Source organism: Salarias fasciatus, chromosome 9 (genome assembly GCF_902148845.1).
Source record: "Salarias fasciatus chromosome 9, fSalaFa1.1, whole genome shotgun sequence".
NCBI classification, from domain to species: Eukaryota; Metazoa; Chordata; class Actinopteri; order Blenniiformes; family Blenniidae; genus Salarias; species Salarias fasciatus.
In genome coordinates, this window is record NC_043753.1 from 16,989,003 (window position 1) to 17,016,624 (window position 27,622).

Sequence of the window (27,622 nt, forward strand, 5' to 3'; positions counted from 1 at the left end):
ATTTAGATAAAACCTCCATCCATCCATCTCCTGGAGCCGAACCCCGCTGACGACCGCTGACGACAAGCTAACACACACAGACAACTTCACACAATCAGTTTTATCAATGTGTTGCACTTACGCTGCCATCATTACTAATATGAATGCAATTTGCTGTGAGACAACAGAATGGAGTCGATGAGGTTTTATGAACTTACAACAATTGTAAATAAAACTGGCTCGGCAAAGAGTGAAACATATTGGACATGTTTTCTAACTTCTCTGTTTAAGAAATGGTACGACACCGATGGGAACGCAAAAGAGATTATCATCACCCCAGACATCTTGATCATATGAGGTTCATATCTTGAAACTGATATGATCTTCAAATATTGGTGAAAGCCTGCGATGACGGACAAGATGGCTCAGACTGCAGCTGTCGGAGATGCAGAGCAGCTTACTGAGAGATACGTCGCTGTCTTACTCACTCCAGGAGCAGCTCTACAGTCAGTCCCTCCCAGAGCACATATAAGCCCTCTAAATCAGTGAAACGTATATTAATCTCACTGAATTCAAACTATCAAATTGAATTAAAAATCTGAAAGACAATCTCAGTTAAAGAAATGTGTCTCGTGAAGTAACGGCAGAGGTCGACGTATTAGAAGTGAACATTATGAAAATGAGGAGGAACAAAGGGACGAAAAGTCTTTTTGTAAGTCTGTAATCTCAGATTACATCCAAAAGAATTAATTTAACTAGATTCTTAAAATGTCCACAAAATTCTTTGCAGTTTTGACTTTCATTTCTTCGCCTGACTCTAACACACACTAGCTACTGTCAACCTGTTAAAACTATGAATAATACAACTGGTAAAACTAACTTGAGTCTATTAGACACACCTTCAAGATTCAAGGACACGATGCAACTGAAAAAACTCTTACAATCAAATTATATCCATGAAATAAATCAAAGTGAAAGATGTTTACTCTGCTGGTCTTGGGGCCTCCCTGTGTTCTTCTATAGGTTCTCTGATTTCATCTGTGCCCTGCCTCCGCCCATAGTCTGCTCCCATCAGCACTCCGAATGCCGAAGAGCCAGAAGATGGATTGACGTTCACACCGAAGCAGAAACTGCTCCACGTCTTCAACAGCGTCAAAACATATTCTATATGTGTTCTTCAAACTGCAGCAGTGTTTCTGATACATGGCACTAAGATCACCTTCATTAATGAGGATGAAAATGAACAGAGTGATGTTGTGCTGCTGGGGTTGATTTGATGACCGTAATACAATGACTGAATGTTGAATTAGACTTGCCCTTTTACCTTGGAGAGGTTCAGGTCAGGAAAATAAGAGCACCAGATGAGGATAGCCTTGACCCAGGAACGCTTATGAGCAGGATCATGCAAGTGAGTGCATCAGATAGACAGAAAGAAAGGGACGGACTGAAACTTGACCCTGCCGTCACCTGCTTCTCAGCAGCAAGAAAAAAAAAGAAAAGAAAGAGATGCGGATGGGCTGAGTCAGATTGTGTGGTTAGCTGCTGCTGTGTCCTTCCACACCTCACCCTGGCCTGCATACAATCTGAGATTAACCTGCATCCAGCGTCAGCACCTCCCATCCCACTGTTCATGCCCATACTGACTTAATGTGACAGGAAACCACATTAAATTGCCATTAGAGCTGCCATCGCCGACACAAATCACAGCCGAGCACGCGGGCTGCCGCGGCTTCACAGAGTTCTACAGATGCACTCTTTTGGAGGGCTTTGCAGCAAAACTGGCAATTTTCCATTGCGTCTTTGTTCACGTGCTCTGTCACTCAACCTGTCACCATGGAGATGAGCCCGGTTTCCCTGTGTCTCATGCTGTAGTGCATACACTGCAGCATGCAGTGTCAGTGACAAGCACGGCTGACTCGGTCACACCTTGCATGCAATCAGGAGCAGCACACCCTCAAAAAGCACAAAACCCTCATCTGGCCCCTGCTCTGTTCCCATTCATACAAGATGCAGCTGTGGGATCTTATCGCAGCTCAAGGTGAGTGCCACCTTACTTCAAGCAGAGCACGAGGAGTGTTACGCTCACTGTGAGGAGAGCTGAGGAGAGAAAAGTTGGCGGCTGCACATAAAGGGCAACTGCCACTTCTGATAAGTGTAATAAATGGAAACCAATCACATCACTAATGGCCACGCAGTGGCTCACAGGTGAGAGGTCCGTTTCATGTCATCCATGAGAAACACATGACAGCATGAGACCAACATAAAGCATTTGGACAATGGAGATATTATAATGTATATCCCATTCTGTGACCACAATAACTATTTTCCTCAATAGGGAGCTTCAGTGGCATCTTCAATTGTTCTACAATAAGGAAATCATGGAAGTTTAAAGAAAAACAGTTGAGAATCTCTGGAATTAATAATAATAGGATTTCTAATTATTGTAAAAAAATAATAGAAGTTTAAACTTCACAGACAAAACTGCAGTTCCCGAGGAGTTTCTCATTTATCTTAGCATTGTAGATAAATGAAGGTCAGCATACTTCAGTATTTTTAACTCACTGTGGAATCTGGGACTTCCTTTGTGGTCAGTCGGAGGAAGGTCCGCGAACTGCACCCGGTGTCCCGACATGTCCGGTGGAAGCGCCTCTCGGGTCAAAGCCACAAGGACCGCAGGCTGCGCCGCTCCTCTGCGGGCTCGTTACAAAGTATCCGGTAACTTCCGACGCACTCACTCACTCACTCACTCACTCACGCACTCGCTCGCGGAGGTGAGCGCGTATCCGTCCGTCCGCGTGTCTCACGCACACGCACAGTGCGACCACCGGAGGGGAGCGTGCGTGCGTCGGAGACCTCCAGCCCTGTGCCGCTCTCTGACGGTGTGCCAGGACTGCGGCGAAGCGCTCTCTCCGGCCCTCCGCGCTCCTTCAGCGGACTTTATGGTCCGTGGGAGACACGGTGGACCGCAGACGGACCCGAGCGCTTCCTCGGTGCCGCATTAGAGAAAATAACTCGACATAAACTTTTTCTCTCCGCGTGTCCGACGCCGCAGCGTTACGTCACCTCTTCAAAGCTTTAATGACCCGATGATAAAGTTCACAGCTGGACGCACGTGCAGATGTTAGATCGCCATATCTTATTGTAGGATGAAGTGAAACATGTATTTGAAGCTGAATAAATCGTGAAGCAAAAAAAATAGAAGTGGATCATCTCTGAAATTAATTATTCAAATAATAATCCAACAACTTTGTGGCAACAATATAATCTTCAACCCAATCATTCAACGATGTTACAATGTTTTTTTTCAACTCACTCTCAGTAGTACACAGTCAATTTAACACCAAAAGTGCAGTAGTCTCATTCTGTAGAGCCAATTAAAAGAAAATCGAAAGCCTTTCACAGTGCAGTAACTTTGTTTTGGTATATGGGGGGTTACAGCGCCATCTAACGGAAGAAGTGAGCAACACCCACAGCACAGCGGACTGCCCCTCAACAACACTACGACCTAAACTTTCACACAATGCACTGCATGTTGATTTAAAAGTCAGTTTATGAACCGAATAAAGTAAGTAATACTACTATATCTGTGAATACAATGTCAAATATTAATAAATAAAAAAAATGCTCCAGGTGCACTCTTCACCATCAGGGTGAATTTCCAAGTGGATTTTAATGATCACCTGCCAAATATTTCATCAGCAGTTTTTCATTTGCAGCATGTAAAATTATAAAGTAATGACAGATTTGTACTTGAGGTGACAGTAAACTATTAATTTATTTGTTTGTTTGTTTGGGGGGGGGCGGTGTTTCAGTCACTGCCAAAACCTCAGCTGTGTTTACTATGTATTCTGAAATGTTTTTTTTTTTTTTTAATGACAGGCAGTTATATATTATGATGCCATTGCTTTTAATGACTTATTTCTAAATGTTTTACACACAGAACCTGTGTGTGGGAAGGAAGAAAGAAAAATCTGAAATAAAATGACATTTAAATACTGTCCCAGCTATTGGTGGTAGATTAGAAAAGCAAACCTTTCCAGATATTTAAGTCAGGTCCTCATAAGGTCCAGGGGCCATACATGGCCCTTTATATCTGCTTGAACTTGAAATATAGAAGAACTGAACAATGACGGCCAGACAGGGAAAAACTGTGCAAAAGTGGTGCAGAACAACTGTGACCTTTCATAACAGTGGAACAAACTGCTTTTCATCAAGAGATAATTTTATTACTGAACAAATCAAACTATGTCTCGGCTCTGCATAGTAGGTAATTTTTCATGTGACCTTTTGTTAAAATTAGCTGCCCAATAGCATCAGAGGCATGACTTAATTTCACATGGGGAGAAAATCCCTGTTTGCATTTCCAAGATTTAAATGTCACCATGCTGAATTAATCTTATTGTAACAGAGAAGCAATTACTTTAAGGGGTTACTCATCCCACAGTCATTGGCAGTGACAGCATATGGCATGGTGAAGCCTTGCTTAATGTTTTTGTAATTACTCTGATGGCCAGCAGGGGGAGATATAAGCTCTCTGTAGAATTTAGTATAAATAAAGCTGTGTTGTGTGGATGAACAATGAAGCTGTAATCAGGATATAATCATTACCTTGAAAACATGGCTCGCTGAAAATAAAAGAGAATAAATCCACACCTGCCAGAGGACAGGGCAGTGTTTGTGTATACCGAGAAAGTCCCTTATTCACTTTCATTCCAGCTTCAACACAGATTGAATTCCTTGTGCTCAGTGTACTGAGACCACTGTCACTTAATACACCGAATCCTGCAGTCTGACCTGAATGACAGGTCGCTGGGTCATTTTATGTTGTAAATTCCAAACACTACTTTTCACTTTGGGACCACCAGCAGTGAGGACAACTTCAGTTCATATTGCTCGATAGAATTTATTCCATTAACTTCCCCAGATGAGATGACACAGGAGACAACTTATTGAAAGAAGAAGGGAAAAAAACATTTCAGGCAATGGAGTGAAAAGGAGAAGTCCAGGCACATTTAGTATGAAGTCACTGCAGGTCAAGTTTCCTCGGAACTTTATTTCAAATATTTTAACAAATCTCAAGAAGAAGAAGAAAAAAAAAAGCATCTGGAATAACTGTAAATGAACCCTTGAATTCAAACTCTCAACTAGTCTGATAGGACCTTTGTGCAAAAGAGAGTACCTAAACTGATATGTAGAGGGAAGTACAATGCAAACCAGGCTTTATCAATATTGTAATTCTTCAGCAAAAGCCACCAAAGTGTAGTCATAGAAAAATAGTCTTATAAGGAAAGGCAAATAAATATAGTAATTTAGAAAGTTCTAAAAAGAAATAGGAAAATCCACTCACATCCTACTGAGAAGAACAGGCTCACACACATTCGAACACTTTTCAACTCAACTGCCATGAACTTGGAAATGCTGGCATGTACAAAAAAACCAAAAGTATGTGCACTGCACTTCTTTTCACTCGTAAAAATCTTACAAAAATAATTTAAAACTTGTAGAAACCAAACAAACATCACCTCTTAAGTAAGTGTTCATTCTCAGTACAGCATTTCTTTCACACACATCCATTTTTTTCAAGGTACATTCTCGATAATGAGGCCGCCATGGACTTTGCCAGTTCCTCATCCCGTTTCCGCTGCATCTGTGATTGTCGGCACCAGTCCTCATACTCTGGGTTTGGGAAACATCTGTCCAACAGGACGTCGTAGTGACCGTTGCTGAGCCAACTCAGCCAGATTGCTGGCTTGGAAGCGTCCTCGTCCCCCAGATAGTGCACCATGGTGGAGACCGTCGGGCTCTCCAAGCTCCCTCCGGTTGTCAGGTGGATGTTGACGTTCAGCATCTGGCTCATGGCGAGGAGCTCCGGATATCCGGCCCAGGCGCCGTCCTGCGCCGCGTTGATCAGGAACTCTCCGACGTCGCCTTCGATGATGGGGTTGAACTCGTCCAGGTGGTCGGCGATGTGGTGCACCGTCAGCTCCCTCAGCTCCCCGTGTCTGGCCTGGTCCCCGTACGTGGCTTTGCACACAGCTCGGTAGAGGCAGTTGCCATCTGGAATGATGTGGTACCTGTACTTTTGCCTCTCCTGGAGGTATTTATTTTGCTTCTCCATTTCAGCCAGATAGCGGGTGACTTTGTCACTGATGTCCCCTCTCTCCTGGCTCCTCTGAGGAGGACACTCTTGCAGAACGCTCAGCTCAAAAGGCCGTCTTTCATTCTGTGCTTGGGCAAGTCTGCCACTCTTCATATCACTGAAATCCTCCTTGATAAGGTCTTGAGGCTGAGCCTCCTCCAGGTCAACCAAGTCATTTTCATGTAAGGAAGACCACCCATTGCTTCTGATGGCAGAATTATTCAGTGAAGCGACCTCATCCTCAACCAAACCCCCCACTGCTCTCCTGTATCCATCCTCTCTGAGCTCACCGCTGTCGAAAAGCTGATTTCCATCAAGTTCTGGACAGTCTTGGAAAAGCTCATCAACCCCATTCCTCAGGTGACCAATCAGGTCCACGATCTCCCCGGACTCACAGTCATCAGAGAGGACACCTTCTCCGTTGTGTGGGTGGGGAGAGGCTGCCTTGGCTTTGGACTCCCTCACGATGTGAACGGGCACGGATCTCTCCACCCCGTCGGGTCTGCGGATCAGTATCTCTGCGGTCGACGTGAAGTAGATCGGCCTCATGGATGGAGCCTCGTAGCACGAAAAGGCAGGCATGTTTGTGGAAGACGCGCCGTCCGTCGCCGGGGTGTCTGCGTGCGTGGGTCCCGCGGTGTCCGCCTCGGGGGGGCTCTGCGCTGTCCCGTTCAGGCGCTCCGGCGCGGCGGACAAAGTTATTGTAACTTTGCGAGACGACCTCGGGTAGTGTGTCAGCACACTGTTGTACAGCTGCATTTTGAAAGAGTCCCTTTATACTGAACACCGCCGCGGCGCCGTTACGGAAAGATGACAACAGCTGCTAAAAATACGCCCCATGTCATCAACGGGAGAGGAGTTGTAGGGAACGTTTCCACGGTCCCGAGCCCCCCCTCGCCATTGACACGCAGAGAGACCACCGGACCGTCCGCTTTAGCCGCCTTGCGTCATTTGCAGTTGGGGAGCCTCCCTAATTTTAGACTTCAAGCTGTAACAGGACCCGTCAGCCCAACTCAGTCAAACTCCACAAACACACGACAACCAGAACGCCTCCTGTTCAGTGTCCTCCACAATAAAACTCTGGAAATGTCTGGAAATGACCGGCTGGGAGACATAACCAAGTTCCTTCACTCTCGATTTTTACAAAGTCCAAATTAATTTCGCATTTCAGTGTGTTTTATATTAAGAAGGAAAAAAAGACGTGTTTTCTCTAGTGATCATTCACGACATAATGAAAATCCCAAATGTAATAAAGTTTTAGTCAACTTGTTTTAAAAGATATGATTTGCACAAAATGTTATCAATTTACCTTGTTTTTTAAAATTGATTCAAGAGAATACTAACCACTTGACCACCATACAGGCTTTTCAGTCAATTATTAAAAAAAAAACAAAAAAACTTATTTTAAGAAAGCAGCTACAACGGAGTTTTTTATACTTTCTAAAAAAAAATCTGAAAGTTTTTCTTCAAACTATATACACAACTTGTGTTCTCCTTGAACCAGTTGGAATCCTGGTTTTATTCTATAAGGCCAGTCCACCCTGTGCTGTTTTTCCTGCTGCCTTCACGCGCCTTGACGCACCAGTGCGCGTCAACAAATGTGAACGATTTGATGCGTCACAGTCCGGTTAGTCCAACGATAAACCCCTGAAAGGAACACGCGTGACACGAGATCACTGGGTCTCCAAAAACTGGCTGCTTCACTAACTTTTTTTCCTCGACAGGGTGTGACTCCAGTCAACATATCAACACAGAAATAAATGAATAATCAAACAAGTGGAAACAACTTTTGTTTGGGAAAATGACCTTTTCTAGCAAATGTTCTCAAGTAAAAATGAAAACAGGTCAAAACAAAAATTATTTAAAGTGTTTCAAAAATGTTACATGTCATCTTATTATTCTTTTTATACCTTCATCATGAACCCATCCATATGATGAACGCATTAAATCCGCACTAATAAATCAGGAAAAGCTGAATAAAGTCACTCGAAGACGTCAAATACGACATTTACCAATAAAAACAGAAAGATTGGGCTCCATTGCAGCTTTATAATTGATTTGGGTGTCACATCATTAGCTGACTGGCAATGGCAGGCCTCGGCATGCCAGAGCTGCTCATGTCACTATTTTTACCACTTTGTCTGACTGTTGGAGCTTGTCCGGTGTGAAACAGAGTCTTGTTACTTGTGTTTGCAAAGAATGTGTGTGCTGAGTGTAGACCTTACCTCAGAGGAGAGGAATTCCTTGCAGCTGCACATCTGATGCCAGTCTGTAATGAAAAATGAAGAGCGTTTGTAAAAAAAAAAAAAAAGATCTTGCTTATTAAGATTCTGAACAAATGTTCAGTGTGTTTTTCCAGTAAAAGGGTATGGATAATTCTAGAGTCACGTTGGAATTGTACTCATTTATAAATAGAGAGGTACTCCATTCAAATACTCAAATGAGAGGAAATTTCTCAGAAACAATGTAAACCATGAATTACTTTTAAAATTAGATTTAACTGCATCTTTAACAGTTGACATTCCAATCAAATAATATCCACTTTCAAAACGTAAGTATACTGAAATAATACTGTGGTAATTTGTGTTGTAAACACTATAGATGTGAAGCAGAGATATCTAACTGTAACTGTGAGATCAATAAAGTCTATTCTATTCTATTCTATTCTATTCTATTCTATTCTATTCTATTCTAATCTATTCGAATGTTAACCTAAAAAATACATATCACTAATAAATGTGATTCAAACTGTGAAGTAGCCCATATTGTGTGAACTGTAGCTGAGTATGATTAAGGTTACCTAGAGAGAGAAAAAAACAACCTAGTGGCCACATGATGGTGTAGTTTGGAGTGTCCATGTCGTGTGTACAAAAGGTCCAAACAGGATGAAATGAAGTGGTCTCATAGATATGGTTACACTCCTATTGTGATGGCTTGGCAGCATGTCAGGGGTGGATCCTGCCTTTGCCCACAGGTAATAGGATTTGAGCCTTCAACCCTAATTTGGATAAAGTACTGTATAACCTGGATTGATTGTAAGAAATTCCTGCTTTTCACACTCCTGCCTCACAACAATAATCTCCTCATTGGAATCCTTTTCTGTATGAAGGTGGCATGTTCTCCCAATGTGTGCAGAGGGTTTTTTTCTCTGTTTATCTGGTTTACTCCCACAGTCCAAAGTCATGTGTATGCGCCTGTTGAACGTGTGTAAAGCATGGACCATGACAGAGTAACTCTCTGATGTAATACTCTGCCCCTGTCAATAGAACCCTTCAACCAAGAGTAGGATCAAGAGTTACAAAACATAATATTAAAGGGTTTAATGAACAGATTACAATAAACGTATAGTATTCCAAAACACTACACAATTGCAGTACTGTAATAATGTATATACTTAAAAAGGAGGTAAACTGTTTGTACAGTATTGCTCAATTTAATATAGTCCCCAGGTCACAATTTGTTAAAAAATAGATAAATTCACTGTATCTCCCGTTTGATCGTGCAGCAGGTTATTATAACCACCTGAGGGAGTCCGAGTGTCTGTCTGACGTTGCTTTCGGGTGCAGTACCACGCGGACACACGGGGAGGCGACATTTAGCTTCAGAATGGAATTCCGAATTGAACGCCTGTCTGGAACAAATGCATGCAAAAGAGACGGCGCTACAGCAGCTGTCGCAAGGTTGTGCACCGCATACAAATGAAGGCATTGATCGCTCCCTTCGTCGTTCTGTTGTCTTTACTAACCCAGAATGGTGCACTAACCTCCAGCTGGGGTAAGGCTGGATGGACCCATTGTTGCTCCAACCTTCATTTGGCGCTGCATTCAGTGTACATCTTGTGTAAAATTGGAGCAACAATCTCATTAATATTTAATGTCAAATGACAGATAGCACAGCGAGAGCACGACTCACTTTCTGCAGAGGCAGCAGACAACTGAATAGACCAACAAGGCGGGTGGGGAAATGTACAGTAGGCTCGTATAAACAGGGGAGCTGTTGGTATTACCGTAAACACAATATGGGACAATTATGTAACACACTATAAATGTGTGGATTGTAAAAAAGCACAATGGGATCACGATCTTAAAGGGCGCACACATACAGGTGGAGTAATACCGAAAGTAAACCGCAGATGTGATGCAATATAAGTAATAAAGGAAATCAAACTGCAGCGTGTGGTAAAAAAAAAAAAAAAAGAGAGAAAAAGAAAGGTGACTGAACTCGAGAGGGATCCCAGTATAGACATCAAACAAATAACAAATCGGAAATTTGTGCAGGTTGTCGCAATCACGTAGATTTCTCTTTGTGGTGAGTTGATGTGTAGGTGTTGCCACGAGGTCCGCAGTGCTCTCGGCAGCCTGTTGTTGTTGTTGTTGTCATTCTGACTGCCCGCCCAATTCCCCGCGTCCCTGCACATCCTAATCCAACCTAATGTGCGTTCATGTGTTTATTTCAGTTTTATTTATTAATTTTTTTTTAGTCGGGGATGTGCTGTTCAGGGCAGAAGCGGACTGTATCCATGTCAGTGGAACAAGGCGCGCTGATGTCAGAGCTTTTTCCCCTGCTCCGCGCCGCTCGGTGGGAGGATCTCTGTGCGTTGAGTCACGCAGCTGTCAAAGATAGCTGTCACCCAGTTTCAGGATCAAACACAGTCAATGAGAAAAGGGCTTGGAGCCGAAGGGACGCAGAGATCTCAGGTAACCCCCCTCCTTCAAGTCTCCAAACAAGGACGGCGCGGAGAGAAGAAGGTGGAAGGAGGGAGAAAAGAGGAAGAGGACGAGGGCAACGAGGCGAGTTTTGATGAATAAGGATTTATTCGGATACACGCCGTGGGGATATCTGGAGAAAAGGAGAAAATCACTGCACGAAGACGGAGGACAATTTTTCTTCAGCGCGTGAGGAGGAATAAGTGCGCATTTTCGGACAGAGATGAAGACGAAAAAGGGTAAGTGGGCTGTTTTTGGTGTGGAAATGAATGAAAATGTTGTTCAAATAGACACAGGCACCGTGGAAAAACGGTTCACAGAGCGATTTCCCTCATATGCAAACCATGCAGTCTATTGTTTCCTTTCCAGACATGACAGGGGGCTTTTTCTGCCATGTGCTGGCGCGGTGTCAAAACTCCATAATGCTACATTTACACATCATTTCTGACTTTTTACTCGTTTTCTGGATATGATAACACGAATATGTCGCCTGGTGCGTTATTTTTTTTTTCAACCACAATGCAAGTTTGTTTACCATACGAAATATAAAAGTGGATTTTAAAACCCTCTGCCTCTCATTTCGATTAAAAACTAATTAAAGTGACGGTTGCTACATTTGTGGCTAAGTTGTTTTTTTTTTTTAAACGACGGTAAAAGTCAAAGTTACCCGACCACTGCGAGTTCCCGAGTTTGTAATGTTACATTTTCACCAACCGAAAGCGAATAAAAATGATACTTAGTGTCTTTTAATCCTCAATCTTGGAAGGGAGAGCATCGAACACCTTTTAAATTAGGTGGAAATCCAAATGTAGGCTAATGCTCATCCTGACCTCATTGTGGGAAGTTGCCTTGTTACATTCAGGGACCTCGTGGTGCAGCGCGGACGCACACACAATAGAAAGCCTCTTACAAGTTGTTTAAACTCTCGAAAGCGGCATCTCGGCCGCTTTAAAACTACTTTCCGGCTCGGCTCGCGGGGCGAGGGGGCTCGCGAGGAACTTAGGTTTGTGTCAAAACTCGCAGTTTGCGTGTAGAAAGTTTTGAATCGCATACAAAGAAGCAGGCAGCCCTGGATTCTTTTGTTTAGTCTGGAGACGCTGATTTGCAACAGGTCTCCCCTCCCCCTTCCCCTCTCCAACCTACGTAATTACCTCATCCTGTTGGCTGCTCACACTTGGGAACTTTCTTATTTCTTTGCTTTCAAGTTTGTCCACACTGCTCAGCCTTTCTAGATTAAATATTCAGCTATTCGACTTTTGTCATTCGCACATTGAGTTTCACACACGATCAACAACTGGTCTGGGGATCTTAATTTGAGCCAAACTTTCTTAAATGTTCCACATATTTTCCTCAGAAATATCTATTTCTGAGTTGGGTTTTCTCACATGAGAGCCCTCCTGATGTGTGCTGGAAACCTCACTCATAACAGAAAGTACACACACTTTCAGTTTCCCCTCACAAGCCAGTGGCTTTCAGGGGGAATTCAAATGTGGAAACTGATTAACTTTGAAATGTTAAAATCAAATTTTAAAGAAAGCATCTCACTCTTCCCCTAAACACCCCAGGCCTCACCCTCCTGTAGGGTGATTGTCCCTCAGCGTCTGGTTTGTATTTGTTGAGGCAGGTTTTATAACTGACACAGCATCAGACCAGTCCCCCCCCCCACCCTCCTCCTCCTCCTCCTCCTCCTCACCCCCTCCCTTGCTCCTTATATGAATCACATGGCCAAACTTGACAGCTTGCTTCTGACACATCAGCTGCCTCCCAGACAGCTCGCGTTTGGCGAGCGGCTGCTGCAGAGTGGCTGACGTTAGAGGAATCTGTGTTACGCTTTGTCCTCCCCTCACAGGCTCTCCTCTATTCCTCGCCTGTGCAGGTTTGATGATGCTTTCGGGGAGCGAGACCGACGACGAGGACAGCGTGGACGCCCCGCTGGACCTGTCGTCCAGCGCGGGAAGCGGCGGGAAGAGGAAACGGCGGGGGAATCTGCCCAAAGAGTCCGTGCAGATCCTCAGGGACTGGCTGTACGAGCACCGTTACAACGCTTACCCCTCGGAGCAGGAGAAAGCCCTGCTGTCCAAGCAGACTCAGCTCTCCACACTGCAGGTACACACACACACACACACACAACAGAACACATGATAACCTGAGCTGCTGCTGCCAGTAATCCCCCTCAGAGTGTCAAAAGACCACTGTAAAAGTCGAGAGGAAACAAGTGTCAGCTTGACTGAATCATTTCCTGTCTAGATGGCAAACACAACATGACACATAAACAGGGAATTGAAGGTCATCCAAACCAGCTTGATGTTGCAACATAAAAGTGTATGAGACAACGTGAGTAAACTCACTCCCTGCGCGCTGTGGGCTTGGCTGAGGCGCTTGGACAGGAATTTCCCTCCCTCTAGCCCCTTTCCATCCCAGCTGTCTGGGAACAATGCAGAGTCATTTACATAGTTAGAGCTACAAGCCTCCCCGAGCCAGTTACGACTAGCCTGGAGGACTGAGGGGGAAAAAAGACGGGAGATGACTGTGATTACTGTTGTGACAAAGGAGATTAGTTTTTATTGAAAACTATTTAAAATACAGGCTTCAGAAGTCAGAGACTCTGCGAGGAAAGTTAATGTTCGGTCTCTACTTTGAGAAATAGTAGCAATCTGTGTTTTTTTTTTTAGTTGTTTTTAACCTCGTATGAACTGAAATGATTAAAAGCCTCCTGTGTGTGATAGATGAAGTTCAGTCTTTCATTTTGATGCCTCTATTGAAAACACACACACACACTGCACCTGGGGATACCAGCAGATCTTTTTTTGTTTTAATTGCAAAGCAGAATGTGGGTGTGGAATGTGAAGCAGCCCTCTCACTGCACGGCTTCTTCTCGTCCTTTGCTCCAGGTGTGCAACTGGTTCATTAACGCGAGGCGGCGACTTCTTCCCGAGATGCTGAGGAAAGATGGCAAAGACCCCAACCAGTTCACCATATCCAGGAAGGGCAGCAAGGCGGGCGACAGCTTCTCTGACAGTTCGCAGTCCCCGAAGCACAGCAGCCCGGCGGCGGGCGCCGAGGAGAGCTACGACAAGCGCGTCCTGCACCCCTCCAGCTTCGAACCCGCCGTCCCCACCGTCCTGAGAAAGATGGCGTCCCCAGCCGCAGCCTCCCCGCCCTCCACGTCCCCCTCCCCGGGGCTCATGCCCACCCGGCCCTCCGTCATCTGTCACACCACTGTCACCACGGCGATGCAGGCCAGCCCGACCACCTCGCTCCCCGCCGCGCCGGGAATGAACTGCGAAAAGGCGGCCGAGCTGCTGCAGGCCGTCCAGGCCCAGGCGCTGCTCAGGTGCCGGGACGAGGGGCCGGGAGGCAGCCAGCCGCCACCGGCCACGGCCACCGCCACCGCCGCCACCGCCACCACCATCCTCGGCAGCACCAGCATGGAAGGCAACTTGAGCCCCCGCAGCGGGCTGTTCAACACCCCTCCCCCCACCCCGCCAGACCTCACGCAGGACTTCAGCGGCTTCCAGCTGCTGGTGGATGTGGCGCTGAAACGGGCCGCCGAGATGGAGCTGCAGGCCAAACAGCTGGTCTCCTAAAGGAGAAAGTGACAGCGAGGAGGGAGCAGAGACGGACTTTTTTTTTTGTCTCCACTACGGAACTCCTCGGTTCAGTGACTCATCCGCACGCAACAGAGAACAAAAACAACACACGAAAGCCTGATCATTTCTATTTTTGGTATACCAATCAAATTGATGAGGATGTTTTTTTATTGAAAAGTATCGAGGTGCCTTGGCTGTAAGTTGTTTATTCATTTCATATACATAAGTATGTATCTACATGTGTATTTTATTTGCACACAGGGACCAAAAATGTTATCAGAGAAAATGCTGCCTGTCTTTATGTCTTTCCATTATACTGTAGGAGTTTGTAGAGAACAGAGCAAAGAGCTAGAATCAGTTCTCCGATCAGATTTATTGGTCGCACCCACAGTTGTTTTAACATTTCAGAGATCAAGTTTGTGGTTGGTCTGCCTCGTTTGTTTGCACACTAAAGGCAGAGGAAGGTCATCTCAGTGTCTTAAACATACTTTGCTCCTGGCATCTATGACAAATGTATTCACTACTGTAGTAAATGTTTGTGTTTTCATAAGTATAGTTTTGACTTTGTAATTTACTTTTAGCGATTTTAAAAGAAAAAAAAAACCTCTATGCTTTTTCTTTTACGTTTTTTTTTTTTTTTTTTTTTACTTCCCCCTACCAAGGGATATATTTCAGATGACCAATGTAGCAGGTTCGTAGTCCGAGCCTCCATCCCATCACTCAGCGAAAACGACGGCCAGTGGACTGGAAAATTAAAACACTACAGATGTCTTTTCTGCATTTTTGCTGTTTTTTTAAACAACCAGACAAAGACAGCATTTTTTTGAAATCACCAAAAAAAAGAAAAAAAAAACAAGAAAAAAAAACCATGTATAATAGGACCATGTGTATAGTTAATGTGACATGATGCCCAATGATGTGATTTCTTTTCATACTGTGCAATGTTTGTGGCAAATAGGGGTCACATGGGATTCAAATAAAGTTTTGTTTTTCTACATTTGAGAAGCAATCGTTGTTCTTTAAGTGTTCTCCCTCGTGCGATCACTCACATCACTTAGCTCTAATGTGCACTTATACGAGCTGGATCCTTGTAAGCCCCGCAAAACTTTGTGAAGATTACTGGTTCATCTCTTGAGGATAAGGGGAAGCGTACTGAACCGGAATGTTCTGTAAATGAAAGGGAATTCGCGGGGACAGAAATAGTGCGGCGTTCGTGTCTTTTCCACAGGCATTCAGAGGCATTCCTGTGTGCGAGAGGTTTACAACAGCTCCCTGCGAATTAGCATAATCCCGCATAAATTAACGCGGGCAAACGGCAGACGTCAACAGTTTCATGCCAGCGGGGTTTTATGGGAGTCTGCGTCTCAATGGAGTCGATGTACAGAAGCTTATAGCCGAGATCAGCGGCTTGTTGAAGGATTGGCAGACAGCTGTTATCTGCTGCAACCTGCTCTATTAGCCTCAACAGGGTTTATTGTCTGTATCTGATTAAACAGATGCCTTTACACTCATTATGCTCTGCTCTGAAACTAAACAACTGAACTCACAGATTTTAAAGACAAAACCAAAAGGCTGTCTGAATTTTTTTTTAATCAAAACACCTTCAGCTGATGTTCATTAATCAAAATCAGGAGTAAATTACTACTGAACCTCATTATTGGTGTATCACTGGAGTTGTTCTGCGTTTAAAGCGATTAAATGAAAAGTCAGCGTTCCCCGGCCTTGTCAGCGGCTGATGTTTTGTGCCCAGAGGCCTCCGTCTCCTTGTCATCAACAAATGTTGAGCAATCATTTCCAGTTTCCTGCACAGTTTCTGTCAGAAGTGACAGCTCTAGTGTCGGCGGCCGGACCTGATCCGGGTGACGTAACGACTAATAAGCTCTCAAGCAGACCTCCAGGCGCACGGTAGCCACTTGAAGTGCGATGGAATCGACATTTTGACCCAGGGCCACCACCCTACCTGCTCCAAACCACCTCCACACACACACACACACACACCCTCACTTAACTCCGGCCGCCTCGCGGCGGTCACGGCGCCCATCAGCCGGATTGATGTGTGAATGACAAATAACCAGAAGCTGCATGTAAAGGAGCGTCAAGGCTGAGCCGAGGCCAGGAGTGCTGTCTAATTATGGGGACCCGCCTCTGCGGAAGGAAAATGCCCTAAAAAGACGGCGTGCTGACCTTGTAATCTGTTTAATTATATTCCAATTGGAAGCACATGTGGAGATGAAGGGGGGGGGGGGGGGGGGGAATGAACACAACAAAATTATGGCAATGATTTCTTTTAATGCTGATAAGAGCTCATACACGTGCCAGAACATCAACAGTGTAATAACATTAATTACAAAATGTATATCTGCTTAATATGTTGTTTTTCTTAGTTTACATTTACATAGGGAAACATTCATTTATGTACAAATGTTTATCTGAATGTTTTTCTCTGAATATAACTACATCACAAGCTTGCCGGGACTGCTGGAGTGTCTTCAGAGTTTCCAACGCCCCGGCCTCTAACTCCCTGCTATACCAGGAGTGTCATATTGATATGTTATTGTAAGAAACAGAAATATTCAATTATTTGACAGACAATTCAATTCAAATACAGGCTCCAAAGTAAAAAAAAAAAAAAAAAAAAACTAAATTGAGTTCCATCCACATAAAATGGCATTAATTTTGAACTACTGTTATATGCCTAAACGTTTCATTAACCAGCTAAAGGAAATACAAATCATACCACATGGTTACACCATCAATCGAGTTCCTTCACAAACATTTCCCAATAATAAAACTTCAGGTAGCTGTTCAATAAGGACCAAAAGCAGGAATATCCAATGGCACAAACCTTTTTTTTTTTTCTTTATTTCAGATCTGTAAAGAGAATCGAACCGCACACCAACGTCCTGCTACGCTGTCATCAAAACTATTTGACTATAAACCGTCTCGGGATTGTCTCCACATTCAAAGCAGCTGACAGAAATACCTTGTTACGTTAATATAAGTCGGGCTGGGGTGTTCGTCAGGAACACCACTGAAGAAGATGGCATGGATAGATTTTGTTTGTTTAAGATCATGGCCTATCCTGATGGCAAGGACTTATATACAAGAAGAGACAAAAGCCACGGGTCACATACAGTCACATGAAGTCTATCACAAACACTCTCACTCTTTCCCACACACACACACACACACACACGCACACACACTTCTTCCCCTGAGACAGCTGTTGTGCTCAACTATCATATTAGAAATTAAGGCTGATCACTGAAACAGAAAAGACCAAAAAAAAAGGTGCCGATCATGCCAAAGAACCAACATAAATAAAACACAAACACAGTATAAGGGCCTTGTAGTCAGTGCATAATAATAATCATAATAATCACAATGTCAATAAACAGTCATTGTTCTTCTAATCAATAAATTAAACACGAATACAAAATATTAGAAATTCGGGTTTTTTTCTGTATGACTTTCAAACAATTGCTTGGTTTGGAGGCAGAGATAGTGCACACAGTGAGGAGGAATAGTCCCTTTTCAGTCCTGTAGTCCCAATACTGTCAAGAAAACCTTCTGGTCTAAAAATATCATAATAAAATATAGAACAAATACCAGTATTGTACCAGGTATGTGTTTCTTCGGCTTAGTCTGTTACACTGTGGAACACAACGTAGAAACAAAACGGAGAATAAACCCGCTGAAAAAAAGACAAAACTGAAATCAGTTGCCGTGTTTCAGCGTGTGTGTCGGGTCATTTCTGTGTGTGTCCTTTATACAAACATGTTTTGCTCAGTTTAAAACAAAATGGGTGGGTTGTTTACAGTTTGCCGATGCTGCTACCTTAATCAGAAATCACCACCAGGACTGCGTAGACCTTGGGAAATAGGAAGCACTTTAAAAACAAACTTCTCACTGAATGCACACACACACAGACACACACGTGCTAACACACTCTTTCAGTCAAACATACACACAGATTAGGTTAGTGGCATTTCAGAACAGTGATCCTTTCTGTTAATTGCACTCTTTGCAGAGGCTTCAACAGGTCGCCCCGTCTCACCTGGAGCGCCAGCTAACCTCTCGACCTTTGCTTCAGAGGTCGACCTCTTGCCGCTGGAAAGACCTGTTTTCAGACAGAGGGCGAATTGTGTCACAAGCTCTCCCTTGTTTGGTCTTTTTTTTCCTTCTTTTTAACCAAAACCTTCTCATGGTTTGTTCTCTTCATTAAAAAAAATAATAATAAAATACACTTGTATGATTATAGTAGCATTAGAAACAAATACTGATTTAAATAATTTAGATTCACTTTAATTGAGATTAAAATCAACTCAGAAAATGAGTCCATGGGTCTGGTCTTGTCTCTCCGTTTGGCATGGTGAATCCGATCTGAGCAGATCAGATCAGATGCATCATCTATATGAGCGTTCGCTTGTGAACGCATCAGACCGTGCAACGCGCCGCCCTTGTGTTTCTGTGCTCCTCCGCTCCCGGATCACTTAAATGTGAAGCATCACTTGCGTGCTACACCAGGCTTTCGCTGTAGAATCAGGTCACTTATAAAATGGGGTTCAGCAGGATACGTCTTTGGGAGAACGGCGCAGGTGGAGGTACGAGGGCAGAGAGAGGGGGAGTGCTACATCGAAGCTGGGAAAGGAAAAAAGGAGTGTGTGTGTTGAGGGGGTATAGATAATTAAATAAATAAATACTGTTAATGTACATTTGTTGTTCAAACAGCTTCCAACATGACTATCCCCACAAAAAAAATGAGTTTATGTTACGTTAGCACCCTAAATACACCCCCGGTGTATCAGGCATGATTGAAGGTAAGTGTGTGAGTGTGTGTGTGTGTGTGTGTGTGTCTCATAGTCTGGTCTGAGCCTCGGGGATATAAATCTCGATACTGTCTGCGCTCTCGGTGGCCGAGCTCTGCCGGACTGACGCGGCGCGTTTGGCAGCTAGCAGGCGCTTGCGAGCCTCCAGACGCTGGCGCTCAGAGCTCTCCAGCGAGCGGTCCCTGGCCAGGGGAGGGTGGCCCTTCAGGGGCTTCTTTGGCACAGGAGGGGGCATCCTTCTCTCCTGGACAGGAACAACACATTGTAAAACATAGGACGGCGTCCTTACGGCGAGCTGCAGCTTAAATAAAATGACGAGCGACACAACCGCAGCCGGGGTTAGAGAGAGAGCGGCGGCTAAGCTGCTGTTGGCATAACGTCAGCGCATGCAATTCTCGGTGAGGTTATGGTTCACAGTGCCAGTAAGACAGCATGACGGTGGCCAGTGCGTGAGGTAAAAGACCGTTGGAGGTGGACAGGCCCCCGAAAGGTGCATGGCGGGAAGAGAGGCTTCTCAAAAGCAGCTCACTGTCGACAAGACAAACAGAACAAAAAAAAAAAAAAACACAGGTGGCGGCGTCAGGCAGGCAAACGGGACAATGTGCGACACACGTCTGCATGCTAAGCTGAACGGCGAATCCGTTCACACAGAAACGATAACATGCAGGTTAGTGAAGCATTCCAAAACAGCGCTGAGCTTAGATGATTCAGTCTTTATATATATATTGCGTCTCATATTTCCGTTTGCACCTGGATTTCGGGGGGAGTCAGAGGTTTCCAGTTGTTGGCTTTGAGCTGGTGGAGTTCATCAAACTTCAGGCTGATGTTCTCGATGGACAGCTGAAGCATGTCCCAGAAGCCTGCCAGGTCCTGAGAGATGGGTCGCGGGTGCGCGTTTGGATTCTGAAACACAAACACACACAGACAAAAAGCATACTGTTTATAGGCTCATCACACTTTTCTTTTTTTCTGCAAAGACGTTGTTTGTGTCTGATGCTCTGCGGCAGCTGCAGCACACACCACAATATTGGCTTTGACTTAAATGGAATTGGAAAGATTCCAATATTTCTTACACGGAACTGGCACTATGCGAGATTGCTAAGGTTCCTTGATCTGTTAGCAGATGATTTTTTCTCCATTCAGTACTCTACTGCTCCAAAAAGAACAAATATATATTTTAAAAGACGTATTTTCCTGATTCTGAATGGCGAATGATGGCATTATGTAACATTTGCGCATATGATCAAAGGTTTAAAATAAAATGGGAGGGAAAAAAAGAAAGAAAAATGCATTATTAGCATAAAATAATCCAATCCAGTAAGCTGCATTCAAACTGTTGGTTGTAGTGTATTTCAAAAAAATGTGAAAGACAGCAGAGATGCGACGTCTGCACTGGATGCATAGTAAGCGGCTGCTGGCGCGGCCTGTCAGGATGATTTGTGCAGGATGATGTCAGTGTGGGGGGAGGGCCGGCGGAGCATGCAGAGGATGAGGTGACACATACCAGATTCTCCTCACACAGCTCCCGGAACTGCTGGAACTTCTGGGACATCAGCAGCTGGGCACTCCCCACTGCACTGCGGATCTTCCCCAGGACTGCAGAAAGACACAGACGCACATGGCATGCACACGCACGCACACACACACGCACGCACGCACACATACACACAATTCACAGAGCAATTACTCACAGAGCCGCATACTGCAGGCATGTTGCACCACTAGCAGAGGAGGTGCATTAGTGATGCAACAACAAAAAAAAAAGGATGTGCCAGACTCCGCTTTTAGACATGTCTCTCAGGAACAGAAATCATTAAAGGGACATGAAATAAATATTCAAATGAGCTGCTTTTTTTTTTTTTAAATGACACTTTTATAGCACATGCCAATTAATTTTTTTCTCTAAAATTGCATCTGGATCTCGAAATTTATTAAATTATTTAATGTTTTTTCGTATTCTATGGTCACGAGTCTAACAGAAACAGGACGGAATACAAAAACCATATTTGACCGGTAAGTTATATTGATTCATGAACCCCGAAGGAGGACGGCTCACAGTGCATGCATTATTCCAGCTGAAGTTATTGCAATCAAGGAGCTGACAGAGGGTGCAACACATCTGCAATGCACACACACACACACACACACACACACACTCAAATTCATTGTATGTCTGCACATGGTAGCGTGGGATCTGGGAAAACATAACCTTGAGAAAGCCTTCCTGCTCTTGGTGTTCTGTGAGAGAATCTCTTGCCTCAAACCATAACAGCGTAACACTAGCTGCATACGCAATGACATTTTCAGCAGGACATGAGTTGAGCTGCGCAGTGAGGACAGGTATAAATACAGTGCAGACTGCCTGAGGCGTGTTTGCTCAGTCTGCCATGTCTATGTGAGTGTGTGTCTGTGTGTGTGTGTGTGTGTGTGTGTGTGTGTGTAAAACATATTTAGACCTGTGCATGCTGACAGAGCTGCTCTGTGTGTATGCATTATATCAAGATCAAATAGTTGCCTTGGAAAAGCACTGAGAGAGCTCAGTTTGTGTGAGAGATCATTACAGGCTGTGTCTAGAGGACACATGTGTGGCAGGGGCCAGCAGCGGCCTATTGATAAGTATGCACGGTATGTCTGTGGAGGCCAGAGGGTCTGAGAAAGAAACAAGCAGCTATTGTAGTCCAATACCGTGAATACCAGCAACAAGCCGAGCTAGGAGAGCACAGAATCAGACAAAGGGGTGAAAATGAGACTGAAATCTCACAACGCGGCATTTAAACTCAATCATCCGACTCACTCTCGTCGGGCAGCTCGTTCTCCATCTCATCCTGCTCCATCTGTCTGCACCAGCCCTCCATGCGCTCCGTCTCGGCCTGCAGCAGCTTGAGGAACCAGCGGCCGTCGCGGGGGCACACCAGCCGCCCGACGGCCTCCAGGTCCTCCGCCACAGGCTCGGGCGCGCTGTCCATCCAAGGGTCGGGCGGGGGCAGGATGGAGGGGTCGAAGCCCACCTCGCCGTAGTCGTCTCCGGCGCAGGCATGGTAGTGGTTGCCCGAGCCCTGGATGCTGACAGTGGAAGTGGTGGCATCGCGGGAGTGCTGGCGAGGCATGGTGGCGCAGTGGCGCGGCGGCAGCTCGGGGGCGTCGGAGGGGTCGTCGAGGTCAGCCTGCACCGCCGTGGTTACGCTGTTGGAGCGCGTCATCCGGCGGTAACTGGAAGAGGAAGCAAAACACGCTTATGATAAGGACAAATGACGCTGAAGATCTGATCTCATATTTACGTTACGATGTTTTAGCGTTCAGAGGTGAGGAACTGAAACCATGATCACAGGAATCTCGTCGTGATGTCGAAGGATAGCCTGAGCAGCGAGGAACGTCTTTTGTGTGCGAATGTTTTGTCACCTGGTTTCATTCAGAAGCAGCAGAGTGTGCAGTTGTCTGTCACACCACAAGCTTTAGGCTGATGCACATACACAATCAGTAACAGCACAAAAACACAAGGGGACACACACACACCTGGGACCCTGCTCCACAGCTGGGCGTGCCGTGTGGTATTTGGCTCGCAGTCTTTACGTTGCTGCTGGGCAGCCTGTGCCAAGTCCTTCCACACAATGTGCAGCAGGAGATGCGCACACACACACACACACACACACACACACACACACACACACACACACACACACACACACACACACACACACACACACACACACACACACACACACACACACACACACACACACACACACACACACACACACACACACACATCCAGTTCAAGTCGACACACACATCCACACGCACTCAGTTGGCCACGTTCTTTGGAGCAGCTCACCACCCCAGTAATAAATGTGATTCCGGAGGGACAGCAGAGGTGGGACCAGCCAGAGAAGTGCACAGTGAGTGGGCGAGCCAGACATCTAATCGCTGCCAGATTATTGCTAAAAGTCGTACAAACCTCTGAGCACATTATTTATTAACAAGTACAAAATTGTGTGATGAAGCTGCTTAAGAGTAAGTTTCAAAAAACAACCCGCACACTTTGATAAATACAAGAGTCGATATGCAGCAGGGCTTCAAAGGTATAGAAATCAAATAAAAGTGCATCCGTTCAAAAGTATCCATCCAAAACAAGCCTTTTCCTAAATCGCATTTTCATAAAAACTTCCAACTGCAGCAGCCCCTGCCCTCAGCCTCCTCTCACGTGAACCTCTGCTTGACCTGCCTGCAGCGTCTCACACACACACACAACTGATCACAGCTCTGTCACGTCTGCCTCGGCCCATCTCCGGACACACACTCCTCCACAGCGCCGGCCATTCATCTCTGCTTCCCCTTTTCTTCCTCATTCATCTCCCTCTCTTCTGTGAACACGGAGAAGAAGAGAGCAAGAACAAGGGAGTGGCGTCGGGCACATCAAACAGAGTGTGTATGCGCTTTATGTGTACATACCAGCAGCCCAGTGTGTATATGTGTGTGTGTGTCTGCTTGTACGTGTGTGAAAAGCAGTTAAAGAGTAACTCCTCCGAGCAGGTGTTCACTTCTAATGACCCCAGCCTGCTTTCTATCAGGCTGCTAACAACTTCCTGCAGGGGCAGAGGCAAGGGAAGCCAAACACAGGCCAGACAGACGGAGGGAAACTCAGACGAATCAATAAACAGGATGCAAAAGAACCAGAGAAATGCAGGAATTTCAAGAGAAAAGTGTACAAGAGGACTGTAAAACACGAAGGCTGTCAGAAGGAGAAAGTGAAAACACAGAAATCCATGTCTCTATTGCATTCTTTGATGGACAGCTCTCATCCCATGCTTGATGGAAAAACTCCAATCACAGTTGCAGAGAAGTAGAATCATATGATATCAGGTGCCCTGTGGCTGAGGACAGTGTCCCTGCTGGCAGAACCGGTCCTCCTGCATGCCTGTGTTACATCCGACGGTGCCTATTTTAACCAACACATACTCTTTACACAAGAAAGACAATCATCTTCATCATGATGAAGAACACAACCAAGAACCAACACAACCAAGAACACATATTGCACACTGAGAATCCCTCCGATGCAACATTCACAAACACGTCTACTTCATATATGAAACTAATACCTTTCAGTCTGTGCATTTAGATCCTTGAAACCAAACCAGTTCAAACCAAAAAAATAAAATACCAGCATGTTTAGCTGCTGCTGCAGCTGACTTTTCAAGATGCGCATGCATGTGGTTTTGTCACTACAGGACCATGTGCTGTGCTCCGTTCCTTCAATGACTGCAAAGCCATCTGGAGAACAACATATCAAAAAATCCACCAAAGTTCAAACCACTTGGATTAAACTGTTTTTTTCTGTATTTATCTGTATGTTTACGATAGTATAGTAGCATCATAAAAGACAATAAACTTGAGAAAGATAAGCATGTGATTATTTATGTTTATTTCTCATACACTCCTTTTACACTCCCTCCGAGTTAATCCAAGTTCAAACAGCAACTTAAGGTCATGGCCTACAACGGCTGAGTAAGAACAAAACACACATACACACACACGCACACACACTCAAGCTTCTGCACTGGAGCAAGACCATAGGAGTTCGGTACTCTCACTGTCTGGGAATCTAATGTAGGGGGCAGCATGCCCAGACCTCCCACAGTCGACACACACAAGCACACACACACCTTATGCAGGTGCCAGTGGATGCCAAAACGCAAAAGCCAAAACACAGTTCTGCCACTGCAAACATTAACCAGAGAAATACCCTGGCAGCAGTTCCATCTAAGTTTCAGCTTTCAACCGCAAGGTGTTTGGATGAGTTAATATTTGTCTTGACAACTCATGGAACTCAAAGCTTGGTCAATCAGCTGAGACCTCTTTCATAAATCCCCTCATATTCTCTGACGTCATGTAAGTTTGTGTTTCAGAGCGCTGGACTCAGACCTCTGTGTGACCTATGATTAAAACTGTGGCGTCTCTGAATTCCAGAAGCGTACCTTGGCTACAGTGCAACAACCAAGACCATTTGGTCAACTTCCCTGACCAAACAGAAGGTCACGATATTGACAGGGAGAGTGAAAGCAGACAAAAAAGCCATAAATGCCTGCATGTCCCAACGGAGGATTCCATAAGCTTGGCTTGATGTGGCTTAATGAAACAGCAGTCCACTTCCCTTCAAACGGGGCACATGTTACAGGATGAGAGATCGGGGTTTGACAGCGCGGCAGCGCCTCTCCGAGCTCAACAAACCCAATGAAACTCTGGCCGTCTCTCCCTCCCACACATACAACAAACATGCAGCCTCCAAAGTGGCTTGAATCACAATGACTGGAGCAACAGATGGCTGTCAACTCACCCCCTCCACCTTCTCAGATCCCTGCACCACATCCTCTGGCCCAGCTGTCACTTGGGGCCCCCGGCTGAGGGGGCTCTGACGCCAGCCTCCCCTGAACTGGGGACAGCTGCTGAGGGGAAGTCAGGGAAGGTGGGGGGGGGGAGCTCGTGGTGCACATTACAACCCTCTCTCTGTCTCCATAAGTCCTGTTTCTGTTATCTCTCCCTCATCTCTCATCTCAGACTGATCCAGTTTCGTTTTTACAGCCACAACCTCTTTCCAGTCTTTGTTCTGACTCACCATCGCTCATCCTCCACCTGAATTCCTATCGACTGGAATTTCGACTGCTCCTCTGTCGGTGCTTCTTCCTCCGGGTCCACCTGAAAGGCGTGAAGAAACCGTCAAACTGCCTCCCAGAGTTTCACTTTTCAACTTCAACCTGGGCTCATCCACAAACCTGGATCCCTATGGAGAGGCACTTGCGTAGCGCCTCTCTCTGAGCCTTGCTGTCAGCCGACACGTGCGCGACCGCAGAGGTGGTGGCGGTGGCGGTGATGGTGATGGTGCTGTTGGTGACGTGCTGGCTGGCCGGGCCGTGCACCTGAGCGTTAGCCGCCTCGATGGCCGCCGTCAGGGCCTTCATGCTGTCAATGCTCTCCGTGGAGTTGGACAGGCCCGGCTGGGAGCTGATGCCGGCTCGGGCGCCGGAGCCCCCGTCCATGTACGCATCCTGAGCAGACTCCGTGCTGCTCTGGGCCGTGATGGATATAAATGGTTTGGATGGAGTGGTTCGTGGCGGGACTGGGGGAGGTGTCTTTTTGTACGTTGTGATGCATGACGACACTGCAGAGAGGAGACAGAAAGAAAAAAAAGGGATTAGTACACAACGGAAGTCATAAACAAACATACAAAAAAAAATAAATTAAAAAAAAAGAAATTAAAATGACTTTAGCCTTGGGCAAAGTTCAAGTTAGTTCAAGTTGAAAATAATTTGAGTGGGATTTGTAAGAAACAGTCAGTTCACAGGATCATCCAGAAAAAGTTCTTTTGTGCCTTCAAAGAGTATTTATCATGCATTCAGGCAAGTGAATGCTGAAGTTCTCACTGCTGTTTTCTACATTTTGGTCCCTAAGCACATTTTGTCGTTAAAATGAAGATTCAAACCTTTGGAGGATGGATACTATCTAAACATCTGCGCCAGATAAATATATTTATTTCGAAATTTTGTTCAATCAAGTCATATAACTCTGTGCTATATTTAACTTTTACTGTCAAAATTCCTGGTCTTCTGCAGACCTGAAACACAACCCGAAGCATATTTTTAGACAGAGAGGCTGTCTCTGTCAGCGGAAGCTCGACTCCGAGCACTTCCAAAAATGCAGGTGACTTCTGCTCCTTGAATGCCTCCCATGTAGACATATAGATGGAGCTGTTCCTAAATGTCAGGCTATCTAGCAGGATGAGCATCAATAGGATAAGGTGACTTCCTGCATCAACACATCAGACGAACGGACCTAAACTGCGTGAATTCTCTGCTTGAGCAGGAACGAAAGTGTCCTGACTTCTTAGGTCCTTGCATTGGGAGTAAAAATGGACAGTAGATTAGGGCCAACTTTAACGAATCAGAGCTACATCTAGTAATAGGATTAGCATGTCAGCCACTTGACCCACTGATCTAGATGGTTAAGCCTTGTATGCACTGACTGTACACATTCAGACCAATTTGACAGTACCAAATATAACTCTGCTTGATTATGTGTCTTGCCGTTGTTCGCACACATAATCAAGCGCAGAAGCTCAATGAAATTGTGTTAGTCATTTGGAAAGCCTATTGCACAAGAAATGCTTTGTTTCAAATCCAAGCAAACGCACGGCGAAAGAAGCGATTATTCTTCGGCTCAGCAACACTCTTCCTCCCTGTCAGCACAGACTCCCTCTCATGTTACAGCTACAGGTTCTGCACAAACAATGGAGCCTCTCACACATACTGAGTCAGAAGCTTGTCTATAGAAACATGCCAGCAGACAAAAGGACTCATGGCCTCTCTGCAGAGGGCTAAAAACGGC

At 45.2% G+C, this 27,622-nt stretch overlaps 3 protein-coding genes across 5 annotated transcripts in view; 1 reads left to right on the forward strand and 2 right to left on the reverse strand.

Moving 5' to 3' along the window:
- Window positions 1-1,507: 1,507 nt before the first annotated feature.
- The window catches only part of dlgap1b (discs, large (Drosophila) homolog-associated protein 1b), a 71,677-nt gene continuing 45,562 nt past the window's right edge, over window positions 1,508-27,622 (reverse strand). Inside the window, exons 6-12 of one of the 3 annotated variants that reach the window (XR_003932076.1) lie at window positions 26,014-26,399; window positions 25,857-25,936; window positions 22,038-22,453; window positions 20,748-20,839; window positions 19,994-20,146; window positions 19,168-19,487; window positions 1,508-1,518 (exon numbers count right to left, since the gene is read on the reverse strand). Coding sequence is in view for 2 of the 3 variants with exons in the window: in XM_030099704.1 (XP_029955564.1) it covers window positions 19,272-19,487; window positions 19,994-20,146; window positions 20,748-20,839; window positions 22,038-22,453; window positions 25,857-25,936; window positions 26,014-26,399 (1,343 nt within the window). In the remaining variant the exon portion in view is untranslated. Of the gene's footprint in view, window positions 1,519-16,683; window positions 19,488-19,513; window positions 19,772-19,993; window positions 20,147-20,747; window positions 20,840-22,037; window positions 22,454-25,856; window positions 25,937-26,013; window positions 26,400-27,622 lie in introns of those variants that run through there. The other 2 variants (XM_030099704.1, XM_030099705.1) reach the window with 2 other exon arrangements.
- Window positions 4,877-7,140, reverse strand: otud1 (OTU deubiquitinase 1). Its single transcript, XM_030099706.1, has one exon. The coding sequence runs from the start codon at window positions 6,875-6,877 to the stop codon at window positions 5,540-5,542; it is 1,338 nt and encodes a 445-aa protein (XP_029955566.1). The 5' UTR covers window positions 6,878-7,140; the 3' UTR covers window positions 4,877-5,539.
- tgif1 (TGFB-induced factor homeobox 1) lies at window positions 10,759-15,247 on the forward strand. The gene is made up of 3 exons (XM_030099707.1): window positions 10,759-11,063; window positions 12,701-12,930; window positions 13,716-15,247. Exons 1-3 carry the CDS (start codon window positions 11,048-11,050, stop codon window positions 14,409-14,411), a joined length of 942 nt encoding a protein of 313 aa, XP_029955567.1. The 5' UTR covers window positions 10,759-11,047; the 3' UTR covers window positions 14,412-15,247.